Here is a 21026-nt window from a genome sequence, read left to right as displayed (position 1 = left end):
CGTGTATAACTGTATGTATATGGAGCAGAGCCGTGTATTACTTTATGTATATGGAGCAGAGCCTTGTATTACTGTATGTATACGGAGCAGAGCCGTGTATTACTGTATGTATATGGAGCAGAGCCTTGTATTACTGTATGTATATGGAGCAGAGCCTTGTATGACTGTATGTATACAGAGCGGAGCCGTGTATGACTGTATGTATACGTAGCAGAGCCTTGTATTACTGTATGTATACAGAGCAGAGCCGTGTATGACTGTATGTATACGGAGCAGAGCCTTGTATTACTGTATGTATACGGAGCAGAGCCGTGTATTACTGTATGTATACGGAGCAGAGCCGTGTATTACTGTATGTATACGGAGCAGAGCCTTGTATTACTGTATGTATACGGAGCAGAGCCGTGTATGACTGTATGTATACGGAGCAGAGCCTTGTATTACTGTATGTATATGGAGCAGAGCCGTGTATTACTGTATGTATACGGAGCAGAGCCGTGTATTACTGTATGTATATGGAGCAGAGCCTTGTATTACTGTATGTATATGGAGCAGAGCCTTGTATGACTGTATGTATACAGAGCAGAGCCGTGTATGACTGTATGTATACGGAGCAGAGCCTTGTATTACTGTATGTATACAGAGCAGAGCCGTGTATGACTGTATGTATACGGAGCAGAGCCTTGTATTACTGTATGTATACGGAGCAGAGCCGTGTATTACTGTATGTATACAGAGCAGAGCCGTGTATTACTGTATGTATACGGAGCAGAGCCGTGTATTACTGTATGTATACGGAGCAGAGCCGTGTATGACTGTATGTATACGGAGCAGAGCCTTGTATTACTGTATGTATACAGAGCAGAGCCGTGTATGACTGTATGTATACGGAGCAGAGCCTTGTATTACTGTATGTATACGGAGCAGAGCCGTGTATGACTGTATGTATACGGAGCAGAGCCTTGTATTACTGTATGTATATGGAGCAGAGCCGTGTATTACTGTATGTATACGGAGCAGAGCCGTGTATGACTGTATGTATATGTTACAGAGCAGTGTATTACTGTATGTATACGGAGCAGAGCCTTGTATTACTGTATGTATACGGAGCAGAGCCGTGTATTACTGTATGTATACGGAGCAGAGCCGTGTATGACTGTATGTATACAGAGCAGAGCCGTGTATGACTGTAGGTATACGGAGCAGAGCCGTATATGACTGTATGTATACGGAGCAGAGCCGTGTATGACTGTATGTATACGGAGCAGAGCCGTGTATTACTGTATGTATACGGAGCAGAGCCGTGTATTACTGTATGTATACAGAGCAGAGCCGTGTATGACTGTATGTATACGTAGCAGAGCCGTGTATTACTGTATGTATACAGAGCAGAGCCGTGTATTACTGTATGTATACGGAGCAGAGCCTTGTATTACTGTATGTATACGGAGCAGAGCCGTGTATGACTGTATGTATACGGAGCAGAGCCTTGTATGACTGTATGTATACGGTGCAGAGCTTTGTATTACTGTATGTATACGGAGCAGAGCCGTGTATTACTGTATGTATACGGAGCAGAGCCGTGTATTACTGTATGTATACGGAGCAGAGCTTTGTATTACTGTATGTATACGGAGCAGAGCCGTGTATTACTGTATGTATACAGAGCAGAGCCGTGTATTACTGTATGTATACGGAGCAGAGCCGTGTATGACTGTATGTATACGGAGCAGAGCCTTGTATTACTGTATGTATACAGAGCAGAGCCGTGTATGACTGTATGTATACGGAGCAGAGCCTTGTATTACTGTATGTATACGGAGCAGAGCCGTGTATGACTGTATGTATACGGAGCAGAGCCTTGTATTACTGTATGTATACGGAGCAGAGCCGTGTATTACTGTATGTATACGGAGCATAGCCGTGTATGACTGTATGTATATGTTACAGAGCAGTGTATTACTGTATGTATACGGAGCAGAGCCGTGTATTACTGTATGTATACGGAGCAGAGCCGTGTATGACTGTATGTATACAGAGCAGAGCCGTGTATGACTGTAGGTATACGGAGCAGAGCCGTATATATGACTGTATGTATACGGAGCAGAGCCGTGTATGACTGTATGTATACGGAGCAGAGCCGTGTATGACTGTATGCATACGGAGCAGAGCCGTGTATTACTGTATGTATACGGAGCAGAGCCGTGTATTACTGTATGTATACAGAGCAGAGCCGTGTATGACTGTATGTATACGTAGCAGAGCCGTGTATTACTGTATGTATACAGAGCAGAGCCGTGTATTACTGTATGTATACGGAGCAGAGCCTTGTATTACTGTATGTATACGGAGCAGAGCCGTGTATGACTGTATGTATACGGAGCAGAGCCTTGTATGACTGTATGTATACGGTGCAGAGCTTTGTATTACTGTATGTATACGGAGCAGAGCCGTGTATTACTGTATGTATACGGAGCAGAGCCGTGTATCACTGTATGTATACGGAGCAGAGCTTTGTATTACTGTATGTATACGGAGCAGAGCTTTGTATTACTGTATGTATACGAAGCAGAGCCGTGTATTACTGTATGTATACGGAGCAGAGCCGTGTATTACTGTATGTATACGGAGCAGAGCCGTGTATTACTGTATGTATACGGAGCAGAGCCGTGTATTACTGTATGTATACGGAGCAGAGCCGTGTATGACTGTATGTATACGGAGCAGAGCCGTGTATTACTGTATGTATACGGAGCAGAGCCGTGTATGACTGTATGTATACGGAACAGAGCCTTGTATGACTGTATGTATACGGAGCAGAGCCGTGTATGACTGTATGTATACGGAGCAGAGCCGTGTATGACTGTATGCATACGGAGCAGAGCCGTGTATTACTGTATGTATACGGAGCAGAGCCGTGTATTACTGTATGTATACAGAGCAGAGCCGTGTATGACTGTATGTATACGTAGCAGAGCCGTGTATTACTGTATGTATACAGAGCAGAGCCGTGTATTACTGTATGTATACGGAGCAGAGCCTTGTATTACTGTATGTATACGGAGCAGAGCCGTGTATGACTGTATGTATACGGAGCAGAGCCTTGTATGACTGTATGTATACGGTGCAGAGCTTTGTATTACTGTATGTATACGGAGCAGAGCCGTGTATTACTGTATGTATACGGAGCAGAGCCGTGTATCACTGTATGTATACGGAGCAGAGCTTTGTATTACTGTATGTATACGGAGCAGAGCTTTGTATTACTGTATGTATACGAAGCAGAGCCGTGTATTACTGTATGTATACGGAGCAGAGCCGTGTATTACTGTATGTATACGGAGCAGAGCCGTGTATGACTGTATGTATACGGAGCAGAGCCGTGTATGACTGTATGTATATGGAGCAGAGCCGTGTATGACTGTATGTATACGGAGCAGAGCCGTGTATGACTGTATGTATACGGAGCAGAGCCTTGTATGACTGTATGTATACGGAGCAGAGCCGTGTATGACTGTATGTATACGGAGCAGAGCTCTGTGTTATCTGCTTAGTTCCCTGACTTTCTCCACTTCTGGCTCCTGTAGATTTTATCAGCAGCACAGCGAAGTACTGAGTCTGACTCCTCCCACACACGTGACTGATCACATGGTCCTGACGTCACCACAGGTCCTGTAGCTGCTGAGATCTGGTATCTCCCATCATTGTCAGGTCCTTTAGTCCCCAGGATCTGTATGTACCATGTCCCTGTGTGTGTGAGAGGGAGCGGAGCCCCAGAGCAGAGGGACAGCGGAGAGGATGGGCTCCAGGGTGAGGTGAGTGCTCAGGGCCGGGCTGCAGTGTGCAGTGTGCTGTCTGCAGTGTGCTGTCTGCTGTCTGCAGTGTGTACTGTGCTTTCTGCTGCCCCTCCTGGCTCCTGACATGTTTATTCCCACATGTTTATGTTGTTCTATGTCATATTGCCTTTGTTTTGGTGTTGGAGTCTCCAGTATGTGACACGATTCTCTGATTCTCTGTATATCGCGATAAGAAACGGAAGAAAGTGACTTTGTGTTCGGATGAATTTCGCCTTTTCTTATCGTTTAGACGTTTGCATGCAAATATTGCAAAGAAAAAAAAATGGAGGCGTTGTCCTTGGCAACCAGTGAGGCTGTAACTTTCATTTTCCCGCAGGAAAAGGCGAGCAGTCGACCGGTTGCTATGGTAACTGTAGGCAGATTTATCAAACTGTCTAAAAGAAAAAAACAGCAACTCTGTTTCCCATAGCAACCAATCACAGAGCAGCTTCCATTTATCAAAAGCTCTGGGCGGAAAAGGAAGCTGAGCCGGGATTGGTTCCTATGGTGCCAAGTTATTTCCCCCCTCCAAAAAATACAAGTTACCCCCTACACATTATAAATTGCTGATCCCTGGATGTCCAACCTTTGGGACCCCCAGCGATCCCAAGTTGGGGGGCTTTAGAATCCCAAGAACAGAGTCCTGAATGCTCCACCCCATTCATGATCTATGTAACCAGTGTGTAAAATCTCAATTCCATCATGGCGATGGCACACGTCACTCCGGATCGTCTCTGTCACTATTGTATATTGGATTTATACAATTTGTCACTGACAACCAATCATAATGCTGCTTTCATTGTCCTAAAGACCTTGGGATGATAAGAGCTGCAATCTGATTGGTTGCTCCAATTTCCACCACTTGATAAATCACCACCTATGTCTTATGTTGTAGCTGGTCCCCGGCAGGAGTTGAGTTGTCACGTTTGCGTTGTTTATGGTAGTTGCTGCATGTCCCGACTCCACAATGGCAAATTACATGTTTCCTTTCATTCCCATCCATCCATGCAGACAAAAAGAAAAGCTACATAAATCTTTGGGCTAGACATGACCATACATGTTGTACAGCTGTGGCCTAATGTTCTTGTCAGTGTCAAATTCTCTAAATATTTGGAGGGAGGGGGCTCTGCTCATGGTCTTACTGATATACATTAGGGATATTTGACTTTTTTAGGATGATCCTAAAATGCCCTCTAACCTTTTCAGGTGAACTTAATGTGTGGTCTCTAAACTTTTGAGTGCGTATGTCCAACTGTTCAATGCCTCAGTACTTTTTCCACAAATTTCTGTTCTTGAACAAGGATCTTAATAATGGCAAAATACACAACAGGTGTTTGATTCATGAATCGGCCAATAGATTTTGGGGTTCAATTAGAATTGATATTAAACAGTCCTCCACGTCATGCTGTTCACATTTTGACATCATGAGACCAAGACGACACCTAACAATACCGGCAATTGCGAGGCTTCAAGTAGATTGTTCTCAGACAGAGGTGGCCACTGAGCTTAGATTGTCACAGAGTCATCAGCAGGTTGCAACAGAGAGACTGGAAGAGTCACAGAAAGGCAGTGAAGTGGACGTCCTTTGGCCACCTCCCCCACTGATGACCACTTCATTCTGAACAATGCCCTTCAGAACCGGATGGTGAACCCCGCACAACTCCAGGCACATTTAAGGGAGGTGAGAGGCACCAAAGTGTCACGTCAGACCATTCGAATCTGTTTACATCCGTGTGGTAGACAACCTGCAAGGATACCTGACCACACCGCCAGGCACTGGCGTCATCGTCTTGCATGGGCCAGGGAGCATCTACGCTGGACGAGGGACCAGGGGCCTCAGTGCTGTTCACTGATGAAAGTCTATTCACACTGAGCAGAAACGATGGCCGGCAACAATGTTGGAGACGACAAGGAGAGCGCTATGCATCCGCCACTGTTGTCACCAGACGAGCCTTTGGTGGTGGTGGCGGTGTTACAGTGTGGGCAGATCTTTAGTCAATACAGAACTGTCGTACACCTTGTGAATGGTACAGTGACAAGCACCTACTACTAGAATAACATCATTATTCTAGTCATTGTACCTCTGCATGAACAACACAGGCCTAATTTCATCTTTATGGATGGCAATGCTTTGGCTCATCGAGGTCGCATCATTGGGGAATGGCTGCTGGAGACTGGGGTACCTCAAATGGAGCGGCCTGCACTTTCTACAGACCTGAATACCATAGAAAACCTATGGGATTAGTTGAGTTGCCGTGTAGAGGCTCGTAACTCTGTACCCCAGAACCTCAGTGACTTGAAGGCCACCCTTCAAGAAGAGCGGGATGCCATGCCTCAGCCGACTTAACCCCTAAGGTTAAAGGGGTTTTCCGGTCTAAAACTACAAGTCTGCAGTCACTTTATGTGACTGCTGACTTGGCAATCCTCAGATTGCGCTCTGTCAGGATTCTGCACTGTCAGCACTGGGAACGGCAGTCATATGATCACAAGTATGTGATATCCATGCTCCTGGCCACATTCAGACTAGATGTGTCCGGCCTGGCTCTGTACACTTGCACTGAGCGATGCCGTGCTCTTCTAGTAGGAATGTGACGATGAGTAGGTATATTGCAAGTAATACTACAAGTATTTATTGTACACTATGTAGATGTGCCCTTTTCTACTGTATGTGATTGTGAGGGTCACATATGGCTTTCAAAGGGACAGCCACTGAGGAGTGGGGGCACCATTATCGATTATCAATAGGGTGACAATGTCCGCGGACAGGCAGTTATACACCCAGAATTGAGTCTAGGATAATTTAGTGCCTTCCATTTGCCTGGCTGTTCTGGTATATTTTCTCACTTTTGTAGATATGTTGCCAATTATTTCTGTCTGTTTAGTCCTTCATTTTTAATGCATATCTAGTAAAAATATTCCTTTTAGGTTTTTTTTTCTATATGTGTCACGCAAGGTGTGGGAAAGACTATGTGCAACATGGAGGAAAAAGGGGGAGGAAGCCCAGACATTAGGGAAAAAGGAAGTGGAGACCCCGAGACTGATCTAATATCACCCTGCCTACCCTACATCCCTATATAGGTTCCACACCTATCGCCGAGCAGGACCCTAAACCCTGTATGTCCCTAGAGCTTGGCCCTAGATAGGGGAAGGGGATGAGCACTGGTCAGGCCCCACTACAAACTAAAGACAAAAAGGTAGACAAAGGGTATAAATTTAGCTTGAGCAGACACTAGAGGAGTAATGCCAACTGTCCTCCAAGGGCACCAGAGAAGAAGCCAGCCAACAGCTAGTGCTCCAAGCATGCACAAAGGTATATAGAAGTATCACTGGCGATTTCCTGCAGCAAACTGAGAGTTTTTAACTCCCATTCAAGGGTGTGTCAATTAACAGCAGGAGGAAGGTCGCCGATGGGTCCTAAAGGAAGAAGGAGTAAGAAGGCATCTGCAATGCCAAGCCCAGCGACCTTCTACAGCTAAATCCATAGCGACTGTCTGTCACACCCGTGACAATATGTTAGTTACTAATTTTTGGCCCCTGCAGTCCTAACCTTTTTTTCATGATTCACAAGTCTGCAGTCACACAGAATGACTGCAGACTTGTAGTTTAAGCCCAGACAACCCCTTTAAGTTCCCATAATGAGTTTTTGATCTGTGTATTTTCGCTGCACAAAAAAACGCAGCATTTACAGTTGTGGCACAGTGGTGGGATTTATAGAAATCTCCTGCACACTGCGCTTTTTTTTTTTACACTCCGTAAACTGACATGAGGTGCATGATTGAAATCCATAACATGTCAATTTCTCTTGCGGGTATGCTGGCACGTTTTATGTGCTGATTTTACCCATAGACTTGCATTAGATTGGAAAATCCGCAAGTAAATCATGTATGTGCACTGCGGAAAGGCATGTAATCCACACAACAAAAGTTTTTTCAAAGCCGAATATCAGGAAGTATTAAAAATAAAGCTGCTTAAATAATAACACGACATACCAAAAATAGATAAAAATTGAAGTTTCAAAAACATGATAAAAACGCATGTAAAAAAAAGCAAGTACCGTAATCTGAATTTTTCTAATGGGTGAAGAAATGCTGCAGAAAGTCTTCAACCTCAAAAACTCACTACTCATGATTGGAACATAGACTAATAGTCGACCGAAGTCACTCGCGTTCAATACCTACACTAGAGATTCAGACTTGGTCAGAAAACACAAAATAGGTCCCACAAACTTTTAATACTAAATTAATATGCAGGTGCACAAATACGCTATGGCCAACCAATGTACAAAAAGATATATGTATACTGTACGTCAGCACACTTTGATTAATGAATACACAAATTCCACTAGTTCCACTATCACGATTATTATTTCATGTCCTTTGGCTCAATCTCGAGCCATGGCGACTTAATGGATGAACGCTCTGTAGGACGATTGATCTTGTGCTTCCTAGATAGATCCACCAGGGTCTTCTCTGCCTTTATCTTGATAGTATCGAGCCCTCGGATTGCTGGTCTTCCTCTTCACCTGTTTCCTTCTTTTCTTCTGACCATGATGTACTTCTCCAGTGATTGCTCTCTTTGTATGATGTGTCCACAGTAGGCAAGTCGTAGCTTGGTGATCCCTGCTTCCCGTGACATGTCTGGCTTGATTTTGTTCCAAAAATGATTGGTTTGATCTTCTTGCCATCTATGGTATTGATAACATCCTTCTCCAGCACCACATTTCCAAGGGTAGATTCCTTTTCTGTCTTGTTTCCAGGGCTGTGGAGTCAGTAAGCCAAACCTCTGACTCTTCAATTTCCCTGACTCCACGGCCTCACTACTGAGCTTGTACATAAAGTGCAGCACAGATTCATCTCAACTGAAATCCAAGATCCTTAGATCAGGAACAGAACATACATTTATAGGACATTTCATACCTTTCCCAAATTCTTATGAAAACATTCACAGCACATACTACATTGTACTAATGAACCCAATTTATTATATATTTTAGGAGTCGGTCCTTTTTATACCGACTCCGCCTCCACAACCCTGCTTGTTTCTTTATCTTCCAGGTTTCGCATCCATTTGTTACTACAGAAAAGACCAGACTATGTACGAGCCATGTCTCCTTCACCAGTGAAATGTTCCTTGATTTAAAGACCTCGTCCAGTGACTTCATTGTTGATTTGCCCCTAGCTATTCTCCTATTGACTTCCGGAGTCATCGTTGCATCTTGAGTGATCATTGATCCAAGTAGATTGAAGTCCTTTACAACTTCTGATTCTTTGCCGTCCATCTCAAACTTGTCCGGGTCGTACCTGGCAGTAGTTAGTATCTTTGTCTTCTTCGTTTTGAGTAGCAATCCCAAAAAATAGATTTTCTTAATTATCATTTATTTTTATCAAAAATCACAAAAGCCATCCAACAACGACAAGGTGACCTTATATGTCTGGTCTCTAACTCTAGTCGTACACCTCTTATTGTGCCCAGACAAGTCTCAAATTAAATGTGGAAGAGAGAGAGGTTTTATCATGAACTAAGCCTGGTTCCTTTATTAGTAAGATAAATGGATAAACCATGCCACAACCCCCAACACAAACTGCACAAAAGGGGCCTGCACACCTTCATCTGTCTTTAGCGTCGATCACTGCTGTTTAACTAAAATGCACGATTCCATTATGGGATTCTTGCCTGTACCCATCGTAGCCCCTTCAGCATTAAATTATTTTGCAGTTGTACGATATACTCTGTAGCCAATATACAAACATATTTACATACACTGTGCATCAGCTGAAGCACGGTGTATGTATATATCTCTAGAAGACAGTCATGTGCATGTTCCGGTTTCGCACCGGTTAGGGTCCACATTCATTGCAAAAGGAATCCACTCCATCATTGTTGTTGACGACCACAACTTAATACTACCTTCGCATTTCTCTATTTCCTGTGTCTCTTTCTCTGGATTTGCCGAATCTACTATCGTCTTTATCTTCTATAAGTTGAAACAAAGAACAAGACAGCAACTCACCATTGTGAAGGACTGCAACTCAATGGCTAATCTGCACACTTCTTTTTTTTTATCTATTGTAGTCCCAAAACAGATGATGAAAAATCAGCATATAGTTATTTATATATGAATCCACTCGAGTTTCACCATTGTGGCTTCATCTGGAGTTTAACCAGTTCTTGTTATAATCAACGAAACGGTGAACTCCTCCTGTTGCTGGGACCTTTTTATTAGAGGTGCAGTGAGTAAAACTGATTATCAACTGACCATGGCATCAATCAAGATGTGAGATATATTTAGGCAGCTAGTAAACAGTTCTTAAAGGTGATGTGGCAAAAGCCTAAGGACCTGATTGACAGGGGTCAAAATGTAATGGCTAGATGAGTCGCAGCATCTCTAAAATGTCAGATTTTGTAGGACATGCAAAACTGGTCCAAAGAACGATAATTGGTGAACCAACAACCAAGTAATGGACATCTAAGGTGCATTGATATTTTTGAAAGGTGTTGGAGCCCATATTGGAGCTATTTTTGGGCCGTTTAGCCATAGACCTGTCAAACTGTTAACTGCAGACCATACCTGTGATCAGAACTACACCATGGAGCAATGGAAGAATTTGTCCTCGACAGATGAACGACAGATGTTCGGGAGTCGTGTAACATGGACAAGTGATGGCAAAGGAGTACACGATATGAAGAAGGAAACTGTGCAATCTTTGTGAAGCCCAGTGATCTGCTGGGAAACCTTGGGCCCTGGCATTAATGTGGATATTACTTTTTTTTTTTGCAGGCCAAAAACATCTTTGTATCCCAATGGTATAAAGGTTTACACTCTATATTGTTCAGGAACGGTCTCAGGAACGTGCCAAAAATGTTCAAAGCAATAATTTCACTGCAAATTCTCCAGATCTGCATCCCCTGAGGGATGTGATGGAAAATGAAGTCCAATCCATGGAGGAGGTCCCATCTCACAACTTACAGAACTAATAACGTCATGGTGGCAGATATCGCAGGACATCTGATATGTATTGCACTGATAGGCTTTTAGTCTTCCTCTCAGACTATGAAACTGAAAATCTGTCTGGATAGTTGGGTGGTATTCCAAAATGTGAGCCTTGTAGAGAGGTTTCACTGTTTCTATACACAGGAATATATAGAATATATGTTTGCTACGTATTTCATTGTATATGTTTTGTATTGACTTGCATTAACACCCATATTTTACAAGCCGAGTCCTGTCCTGAATTGATTCCCTTGGTGATCGTCTCATTTCCTCGCTGTACATTGCAACATACTGTAATGGGCCGAAGCTGTTACCGGAGACCTTGAGTGCACCGGTGGTAATAGAGGTGGTTCCTGGTATGTAAGGCATCTGAAATCTGCAGTCCGCATGATCTAAAACCACTGATTTAGCTTTATTATTACACTCCAAATTCTTTACTCTGAAACTGAGCTAAACTGAAGACAACCAGAAATCAGTGAAAAAAAAAATGGATTGTGCAAGATCGTGTAAAAACTGTGAATCCTGACCGAACTAGTGAAAGTGATCCAAACGAATGTGCTTTGGCACCCCCTGGTAACGCAATTAAATGGGGTATTTTACATGCCATTCATATGCGACAGAAGAATCAGTGCAGGATAAGGAATCCGCTGGATTTTCACCTCTTCCCACAGGTGCTTTGTTATATAGCCAGCATCTGCCTTTAGTGCCAATTTAACCACTTAAATGCACAATTCCAAAATAGAATTCATACGGGTACCCACCATAGCCCCCATAACGTGATCTTGAGATGGCAGCTGGGGCCTATGAAGACCCCTCCCCAGTCACCATCATTTTGGTGCTTCTGTCAAACTCAGCCATTGGGCATGTGCACACACGTTGTGTTTTTTCACGTTTTCTGCACCAAAATCTGCACGAAATCTGCTGATAACTTTTCTCTGGCAGGAGACTAGCTGCATCAAAAACGCAGGTTTAGCTGTCCTGTCTCTATTTAGTAATGCACATAAAGTTCTGTGAAAAAAAGACTCCCATTCTACTTTGCCATCAAAAACGCTGCAAATATGCAGCAAGCTGCGTTTTTGTAGCGTTTTTTCATCCCCCCATCACTTCCTATGGGTAAAAAAACGCTGAAAAAACGCTGAAAGAAGTGACATGTCACTTCTTTCAGCATTTTTCTAATCACGGAAAATACGCAGCAAACAAAAAAGCAGCATGGGAACAGTTAATTCTGGTTTCTCATACACTTTGCTGGTAATGCCAGACGCAGCTGAAAATTTACATAAATATCTGCTGCAAATACGCAGCAAAACACAACGTGTGTGCACATACCCTTAGCTTGGCTTTATATGATATGCACGGTGGCTCAGTGGTTAGCACCGCAGCCTTACAGCACTGGGGTCCTGGGTTCAAATCCCCCCCCAAGGACAACATCTGCAAGGAGTTTGTATGTTCTCCCCGTGTTTGCGTGAGTTTCCTCCGGGTTCTCTGGTTTCTTCCCACACTCCAAAGACATACTGATAGGGAATGTAGATTGTGAGCCCCGATGGGGACAGTGATGAGAATGTCTGTAAAGCGCTATGGAATTAATGGCGCTATAGAGGTGAGTAAAATAAATAAATAAAAATAAATATATTTTGTACATAGTACAGACAATCGTAGTTTCAAGCCTCATGGGAGGGGGATAAAAAATAAAGTGAATAATAATAATAAGATAAATTAACAATAAGTTTGACTCAAATTCCCCCTGCTCCCATTCACCTGTTTTCATCCATCATCCTGTCATGCGTCTGGGTTCAAACCCTTAAGCCTGTGCTTTGTGGTTGACTTCTCCGACCACAAAGCACAGCAGATACACCTTTTGTCCGGGTGTTTAGTTTCTGTTATCCTTGCTTCAGTCTTTTTAGGGTAACAGGTGTTTTCATTTACTCATTTGTCTGCCTATCACCTTTCGGGTGCTGCTTTATATACTTTCCCCCTGCTGGTGATAATCTCATTTGGAAGTCCAGCCATACTACTGTAGTTAAAGCCTGTCAGTGAAAGACCAGCTAGGGTTTATCTCTCTGCTGTTTATGTTCTTTACTCAGCATCTGTCTTTTGTTTGTATTTAGGAAGAAGGTGGCATATTCTCTAACAGTACATACTTAATCATTTATTTTGTATTTCATGGTTTGTTTTACTCACTCTGGGATCTTTCTATTTCAGCACACTTTCCCTTCTGTAGGTAATTTGCACTCTGCTCTGCCCTCCGGTTCTATAGGACGAACTTGAAGCACTCGACGGCCTTTCAGGCAGTATAGATCCGTGTTGCCATCTTCTAGTCTGTGGCTAGGGCTGTCTCTGCTCACGTAGGAACCACTACGGGAAAAGGGAATTAAGTATTAACCCCTTTCACTACTGTAGACCACCAGAGCCGGTGACACTAATCCACTTTAGTGTATTAGTTTTAACTAATCTGAATTATTATTTTTCTTATTGTCTCTTGTCTGACAGTCTCAGTTACTGTTGAAGTGAATGGGAGGTAATCTGCAGTACGTATAAATGGCCACTATGCAGTGTACGGAGTTGTGCTTTTTCGACTCTATACCCTGTATACATGTGGCCAAATGCCGGCGTGTAAGACCCCTACTGATTTGATATCTATAACCTATCCTAAGAATATGTCAGCAATACAGTCATGGCCGAAAGTGTTTTCACCCTTAAATTGTTCCAGAAAAGGAAGTATTTCTCCGAGAAAATGATTGCAATTACTCATTTTTTGTTATAAACATGTTTATTCCTTTTGTTTGTATTGGAACAACACAAAGAAAAACAGTGAAAAAAAAAGGCAAATTGGACATAATTTCACACACAACCCCCAAAAAGTTGTTGTCACCTTTCCGAAATTGTGGGTAAACAACTGTGTTTCAAGCATGTGATGCTCGTTCACACTCACCTGTGGCAAGTAACAGATGTGGGCAATATAAAAATCACACCTGAAACCAGATAAAAAGGGGAGAAGTTGACTCAATCTTTGCATTGTGTGTCTGTGTCTGCCACAATAAGCATGGAGAACAGAAAGAGGAGAAGAGAACTGTCTGAGGACTTGAGAACCAAAACTGTTGAACAATATCAACAATCTCCAGTCCATCTCCAGAGATCTTGATGTTCCTTTGTCCACAGTGCGCAACATAATCAAGAAGCTTACAACCCATGGCACTGTAGCTAATCTCCCTGGACGTGGGCGACAGAGAAAAATTGATGAAAGGTTGCAACGCAGGATAGTCTGGATGGTGGATAACAGTTTCAAGGGTGCCAACACTTTTGGCCATGACTGTATGTAAGTCTTTGTTAATGGATTTAAAACGAAGAGAGGAACCCCCAGATATTTTGTGGCTTACGCTTAGTTGAGCTGCTTTGCAGAGTTTACCTGTAGACGGGCAGTGGGATCATTCCGAAAAAAAAGGGGTTAATGTAGAGTTGGTAGTAATCCTAGTGAATCCTGAGTATAAATTATTCATGGTTGTTTGCTGTAGTGCTGGCTCAGTCAGTTTCCGTCATCATTACCAGATGTAAAACTTGAAGACACATTTGTACATCAGGAAATCTGATCATCATAAAACTAGGGAAGTGACGGTTGTCAAATATGTAGTGTTGGATCCAAGGTGCCACATTATAAATATTCTCTGTATGTGTGGGCATAACCTACCTCATGGTATCATATTCAACCTCACAGATGTTCCTCGGAAACCAAATTTTCTCCTTATTTATTTTGGGCTTTTTTGAGTGATATATATATATATATATATATATATATATATATATATATATATATACTTTTATCACAGAATAATCTGTTATATCCTAGAAGAAAGTTGCAAAATTCCAGGAGCCAAATAGTCCTAGAAATGTGCACATCTTTTTTTAGGGAGGGGGGCTTCTATTTATATATGGTCTTCTTGCCAGGCCACTAAAAAAAGACAAATTGGCTCCCACCTTGAGAGGTTAAACTCAACTTTCGAGTCGATTTTGTCCAACCCTGTCCTTGCATATCACCGAAGTTAATACATTTTTGATAGTTTTCAGCAATAGGCTCCAGCAGTAATGTGTTCTAGCATGTATATTTTACCTTATACGGTTAGCCCTAAAAGTAGGACCACATGCAAAATTTCTAAAACTGAATAATATGGTTGCTTCGAAAGTCGTACACTCGTTTTTCTTTCCTTTTGGAAACAGGAGTGTGCCGCTTATAGACTTTAGTGGAGAACTGCATGGAGAGTATGGCGGACAGAAATTGGCACAGACCGGGGTTCACCGATGACCATTCTCCTAATAGAAGATTAGGAATTTGCGGCTAGTATTCCCATTAGTTGGACTAGTTCAATTGTTAATAGATTTAACAGAGAATAGAAGTCAAAGCCTCCAATAACTCTTCACATAGAAGTCTTGGCCTTTGGTTTTACATGAGCCTTACTGGATGCGGCAGATCAGATTCTGTCCCTTCTCATTGACCATTAAAAGGCAGCATGAATCCGAGACCGGCTCGACCAATTCAGAAAATCCAGCCAATCAGAGCAGAGAGATAAGTTGATGAAACCCGTCCCTGTGATTAATTCACAGTATGACGTAGGGGCAGAGACCCTGATTCCAGTGACGTGTCACTTATTGGGCTGCTTGCTGCTGTTTTGTTAATAATCACTGTTTTATTTGCTACTAAGTTCTCTGAATGCTGAGTATAACCCCACCCATACCACTGATTGGCTGCTTTTTGTGTGCACTGTACATAGGCAGAAAGCAGCCAATCGGTGGTGGGGGTGGGTTATACGGAGCTCATGAATATGGAGGACTACAGGGCAGCAGGGTCACTAGTCCTCTAGTGATAATCTCCTGCTGTTTTTTATTAAAACTACAGCAAGCAGCCCAGTAAGTGACACCTCACTGGAATCAGGGTCTCTGTCTCTATATCATGCTGCTCTGTTAGGTGGCAAAAATCAAATCTGGTGACAGATTCCCTTAAAGGTTTATTCTTTATTTTTTATTGAAATGGCCTTTAGTTTAGTAAATGAAACCAGGGCAGCATGTTGACAGTAATGGTTAGCATTATTAACTAGAATTAGGATGCTGGACTTGAGGCTGGCTTGGGCTGTGTAGATGTTTGTATGGTATCACCATATATACATAGATTTCCACCAATACTCCATAAACATATAATTGGATCAGCTGACTGTAACATACCTGGCAGCGTCCTTGCATGGTGGTCCATCTCCCACTGTGCAAGAGCGCGCACTTGATCTCCAGTCCAGAATGTCTCTCTGGCTTCCCTCCATGCTGTCTGTTTGTGTCTGTTTCTGCTGCTTAAGGGCGGCGCCCGATCACTTCCTGCTTTTTGTACCTGCTGTGGGTCACACCCCTTGTGCGTCCTCAGCCTATTGCTGTCTGTCACCTGGTATATAGCTCAGCTGCTCCCATCTATCCCTGCCTGAGCATAGTGTTTCATTCAGTGTGTGCTTGCACTCTGAAGGTGCCAGGTCCTGTTCTTTGTCTCCTGCTTTGCGGTATCCGTTCCCGTGTCTGAACTGAGTCCTGTCTATGTCTCCTGCCTTGCGGTATCAGTTCCTGTGTCTGAACTGAGTCCTGTCTATGTCTCCTGCCTTGCGGTTTCAGTTCCCGTGTCTGAACTGAGTCCTGTCTATGTCTCCTGCCTTGCGGTTTCAGTTCCCGTGTCTGAACCGAGTCCTGTCTATGTCTCCTGCCTTGCGGTATCAGTTCCCGTGTCTGAACTGAGTCCTGTCTGTGTTCTCTTGTCTGCCTATCCTGGAGGCTGTATTTCCAGGCCTGTCTGAACACGCTCCTAGCCTGTTCCTTCCGCCTTCTAGGGGCCGATTACCTAGATCCGTTCCTGTATCTTGTCTGTCCTGTCTGAACACGCTCCTAGCCTGTTCCTCCCGCCTTCTAGGGGCCGATTACCTAGACCCGCTCCTGTATCTTGTCTGTCCTGTCTGAACACGCTCCTTGCCTGTTCATCCTGCCTCTCTGGGGGCCGTATTCCCAGACCCGCTCCTGTATTCCGCTGCAGTGTCGGTCTCCTCCGTACACTCAGTTCCAGTCTGAACTCTCTCCTATCCTTTACCTGTTTTGCCTCTATGTCCGTTCCCTTCCTTTTTCTGCAGAGTCTGAACTCGTACCTAACTCCTGCTTGTTGTCTCTGTACTCCCGTTTGTGAGTTTGTGGTCCACTCGCTACTTCACTGCAAGTACCCTGTGGGTATCTGGCTCTGCCTTTCCCTTCCTGTCTGTTCCGTGTGAACAGAGCCCTGTCCCCCCTGCTCAGCCTTGCCTGCTCTGACTCCTTTGCTCACCGCTCCGGCGGTTCTAGCCTGCTCTGTCTCCTTTGCTCACCGCTCCGGCGGTTCTAGCCTGCTCTGACTCCTTTGCTTACCGCTCCGGCGGTTCTAGCCTGCTCTGACTCTTTTGCTCGCTGCTCCGGCAGCCTTGCTCCGCTCTGACCCTTTTGCTCACTGCTCCGGCAGTCTCGCTCCGCTCTTATCCTTTTGCTCACTGCTCCGGCAGTCTTGCTCCACTCTTGCTCACCGCTCCAGGCGGTCTCGTCCTGCTTTACTCTTGCTCACTGCTCCGGCAGTCTCGCTCAGCTCTGACCCTTTGCTCACCGCTCCTGGCGGCCTTGTCCTGCTCTACTCTTGCTCACCGCTCCAGGCGGCTTTGTCCTGCCCTGTTCTCGCTCACCTCTCTGGGCGGCCTCACTCTGCTGTGTTTGTCCGCCACATCTGTGGTTCTGTTCCTGAGTCCCAGTGTGTACTGGGTCCTATCCCGCCAGTGTCCCTACCTGCTAGTGCCTCCCTGTCTGCACTCTAGCTGTTCTTGCCTGTACCCCTCTGCCTGTATTGTTCCTGAGTCCCAGTGTGTACTGGGTCCTATCCTGCCTGTGTTCCTACCTGCTAGTGCCTTCCTGTCTGCACTCTAGCTGTGCTTGCCTGTGCCCCCCTGCCTGCATACCCGCCTGCCTGCATACCAGTCGTGCCTGCCTATACCCACCAGTCTGTGTGCCAGCCTACCAGTCTGTTCCTGCAGGCTGGCACAACAGACTGGTGGGTATAGGCAGTGTCCGGGGTCTGTCCTGGAGTAGCACCTGGTCCCTCTGCTCGGTTCCTCCATGGTGCACTGGCGTCGTATGCCGTCGTGCGACCCTGGTCGGATCGGGTGAATACCTAGTTATGCCCCTCCAGGCATTCACTCTCCGGCACGGTCCAGTGGAATCACTACAATCACACGCACACGCCGCTCAGCCCGGGCGTGTGCATTACAGCATGCTCAGGCCATGGTTCCCGTTGAGCCCCACGGCCTTCGCTCTCTGAGAAGTTTTCCAGTGAATACATGCATTAAAATAAATAAATAATTTTTTTTTTTCCTTAGCTGAGTTCCAGGCGAATTACGCACCGTCCAGATGGATCTATCAGCTCTCGTTCCTGCGGATCCGCCACGTTACTATGGGGATCCAAGACAGTGTCGTGCATTTGTGGAGCAATGCATGCTACACTTTAAGGCCTACCCTCTCTATTTTCCTTCCGATTGGGCTAAAGTGGCCTTTATGATTGACTACCTAGCGGGTGATGCCTTGAAATGGGTCACCCCCCTATGGGAAGCATGGGATCCTGTCGTCCTTGACCTGCAGGCCTTCCTGGTGGCCTTTCGTATGGTCTTCGAGGACCCTAACCCTGAAGCCCCTGCTGAAGCTTCACTTCCCAATATCCCGGAGCAGCCCCGACGGGTAATGTGTGTGGGTAGCGCAATAGTCCTCCAGCCCAATGAGACTACTGCCCACCCAGAATCCTCACAGGGTGACTACGCTTTCCGGAATACTTCTCCCAACCTCAAGAGGCAGTCCAGACGTGCTAGACGTAGAGGCAAGCCGTCACGCCAGGGTCTGTCCTACCTGAGACCTCCTGACCCCAACCTTGAAGTCCCTACTGAAGCTTCATCTCCCTGTATCCCGGAGAAGCCCCAACGGGTAATGTGCGTGGGTAGTGCACCAGTTCTCCTGCCCGAAGAGACTTCTGCCCATCCAGACTCCACACAGGAGAACTTCCTGCACCCGGCATCAGATGCTTCACCCACTTTAACCGGTGTGCATGTCCAAGGATGCTCCAAAGCTGTGGTTACCTCAGAGTCTGTGCACCTCTACTACCTGGTGGAGGACCCCCTGTTGCCTCCTGAATCCTCCGGGATACCACTCGATGACAAATGGAGAGAGACTTCTCTACACCCGGTACTCGATACTTTGTCCGCTTCGTCCTGTGAGCCTGACAATGGGTACCCCAAAGTGGTAGTTACCCCCGAGTCTCTACACCCCTCCGACCAGGCGGAGGACCTCCAGTTGTCTCCAGAACCCTTCGGGGTGCTACCTGGTAGCGAAAGGACAGAGACTCTCCTATACTCTGTACCTGATACCTCGCTCGCTTCGTCCACTGAGTCCAACCTAGTGTACTCCGAAGCAGTGGTTACTCCCGAGTCTCTACACCCCTCCGACCAGGCGGAGGACCTCCAGTTGTCTCCAGAACCCTTCTGGGTGCCACCTGGTGGTGAATGGACAGAGACTTTCCTATATCCTGGATCTGATACCTCGCTTGCTTCGTCCAGTGAGTCCGACCTAGTGTACTCTGAAGCAGAGGTTACCCGTGAGTCTCTACACCCCTCTGACCAGGCGGAGGACCGCCAGTTGAACAGAGCCCTGTCCCCCCTGCTCAGCCTTGCCTGCTCTGACTCCTTTGCTCACCGCTCCGGCGGTTCTAGCCTGCTCTGTCTCCTTTGCTCACCGCTCCGGCGGTTCTAGCCTGCTCTGACTCCTTTGCTTACCGCTCCGGCGGTTCTAGCCTGCTCTGACTCTTTTGCTCGCTGCTCCGGCAGCCTTGCTCCGCTCTGACCCTTTTGCTCACTGCTCCGGCAGTCTCGCTCCGCTCTTATCCTTTTGCTCACTGCTCCGGCAGTCTTGCTCCACTCTTGCTCACCGCTCCAGGCGGTCTCGTCCTGCTTTACTCTTGCTCACTGCTCCGGCAGTCTCGCTCAGCTCTGACCCTTTGCTCACCGCTCCTGGCGGCCTTGTCCTGCTCTACTCTTGCTCACCGCTCCAGGCGGCTTTGTCCTGCCCTGTTCTCGCTCACCTCTCTGGGCGGCCTCACTCTGCTGTGTTTGTCCGCCACATCTGTGGTTCTGTTCCTGAGTCCCAGTGTGTACTGGGTCCTATCCCGCCAGTGTCCCTACCTGCTAGTGCCTCCCTGTCTGCACTCTAGCTGTGCTTGCCTGTACCCCTCTGCCTGTATTGTCCCTGAGCCCCAGTGTGTACTGGGTCCTATCCTGCCTGTGTTCCTACCTGCTAGTGCCTTCCTGTCTGCACTCTAGCTGTGCTTGCCTGTACCCCCCTGCCTGCATACCCGCCTGCCTGCATACCAGTCGTGCCTGCCTATACCCACCAGTCTGTGTGCCAGCCTACCAGTCTGTTCCTGTATTCCCCTGTGTGGGTCAACAGCCGTGTCCGGGGTCTGTCCTGGAGTAGCACCTGGTCCCTCTGCTCGGTTCCTCCTTGGTGCACTGGCGTCGTATGCCGTCGTGCGACCCTGGTCGGATCGGGTGAATACCTAGTTATGCCCCTCCAGGCATTCACTCTCCGGCATGGTCCAGTGGAATCACTACAATCACACGCACACGCCGCTCAGCCCGGGCGTGTGCATTACACTGACTTCCACGAGATTGGGCTAACTTTGTGGTTAGGTATATGAAATAGGGAAATTACATTATAAGCCCCATTTAAGGTAAGCTGTCATGTTCTGAAACACGGTTAATAGTGTTCCATTGTGTTTCTGACACCTTAGTGAAAGTGCGGCTGCCTGAAGGAAATTAACTTTATTCTTACCAGGAGCCGCCGGCTTTCATTTATAGAGGCATGCCTGGAGCCGCTCTAGGTGGCTGTAAACACACCCCAGGGCTTTGATTGACATCTCTCTGCACAGATGTGCTTTAGAATGAGCTGTCAAACAAAATGCAGCGGCGTGATTACAGTGTCTTACCACGACAGAAAGGGGCCAGAAGACCCCAGCGTCTGATTTCACACACTCCTGCTCTGATCAGAAGCACTTCTCCTTCATATTAAACGGTGCAGGTTTCTGACAGCAGTGCACAGATTAATCTGTTCAGCTTGGAGTCTCTGAAGCTTCC

The 21026-nt window shown here is 45.8% G+C and overlaps 1 protein-coding gene across 4 annotated transcripts in view; it reads left to right on the top strand.

The window, feature by feature from the left end:
• Nucleotides 1-3642: 3642 nt before the first annotated feature.
• Nucleotides 3643-21026, top strand: part of DENND1A (DENN domain containing 1A) — a 754510-nt gene continuing 737126 nt past the window's right edge. For all 4 annotated transcript variants that reach the window (XM_073639759.1, XM_073639756.1, XM_073639757.1 and 1 more), the window contains exon 1: nucleotides 3643-3815. In XM_073639759.1, the coding sequence (XP_073495860.1) occupies nucleotides 3799-3815 (17 nt within the window). In that variant the 5' untranslated portion in view covers nucleotides 3643-3798. The remainder of the gene's footprint in view (nucleotides 3816-21026) is intronic.

The sequence above is a fragment of the Phyllobates terribilis genome, unplaced genomic scaffold (assembly GCF_046119375.1).
Source record: "Phyllobates terribilis strain yellow unplaced genomic scaffold, ASM4611937v1 Scaffold_7__3_contigs__length_470593459, whole genome shotgun sequence".
NCBI classification, from domain to species: Eukaryota; Metazoa; Chordata; class Amphibia; order Anura; family Dendrobatidae; genus Phyllobates; species Phyllobates terribilis.
Note: the sequence above shows the minus strand (reverse complement) of the source record. Positions and strands in the feature narration are given on the sequence as shown.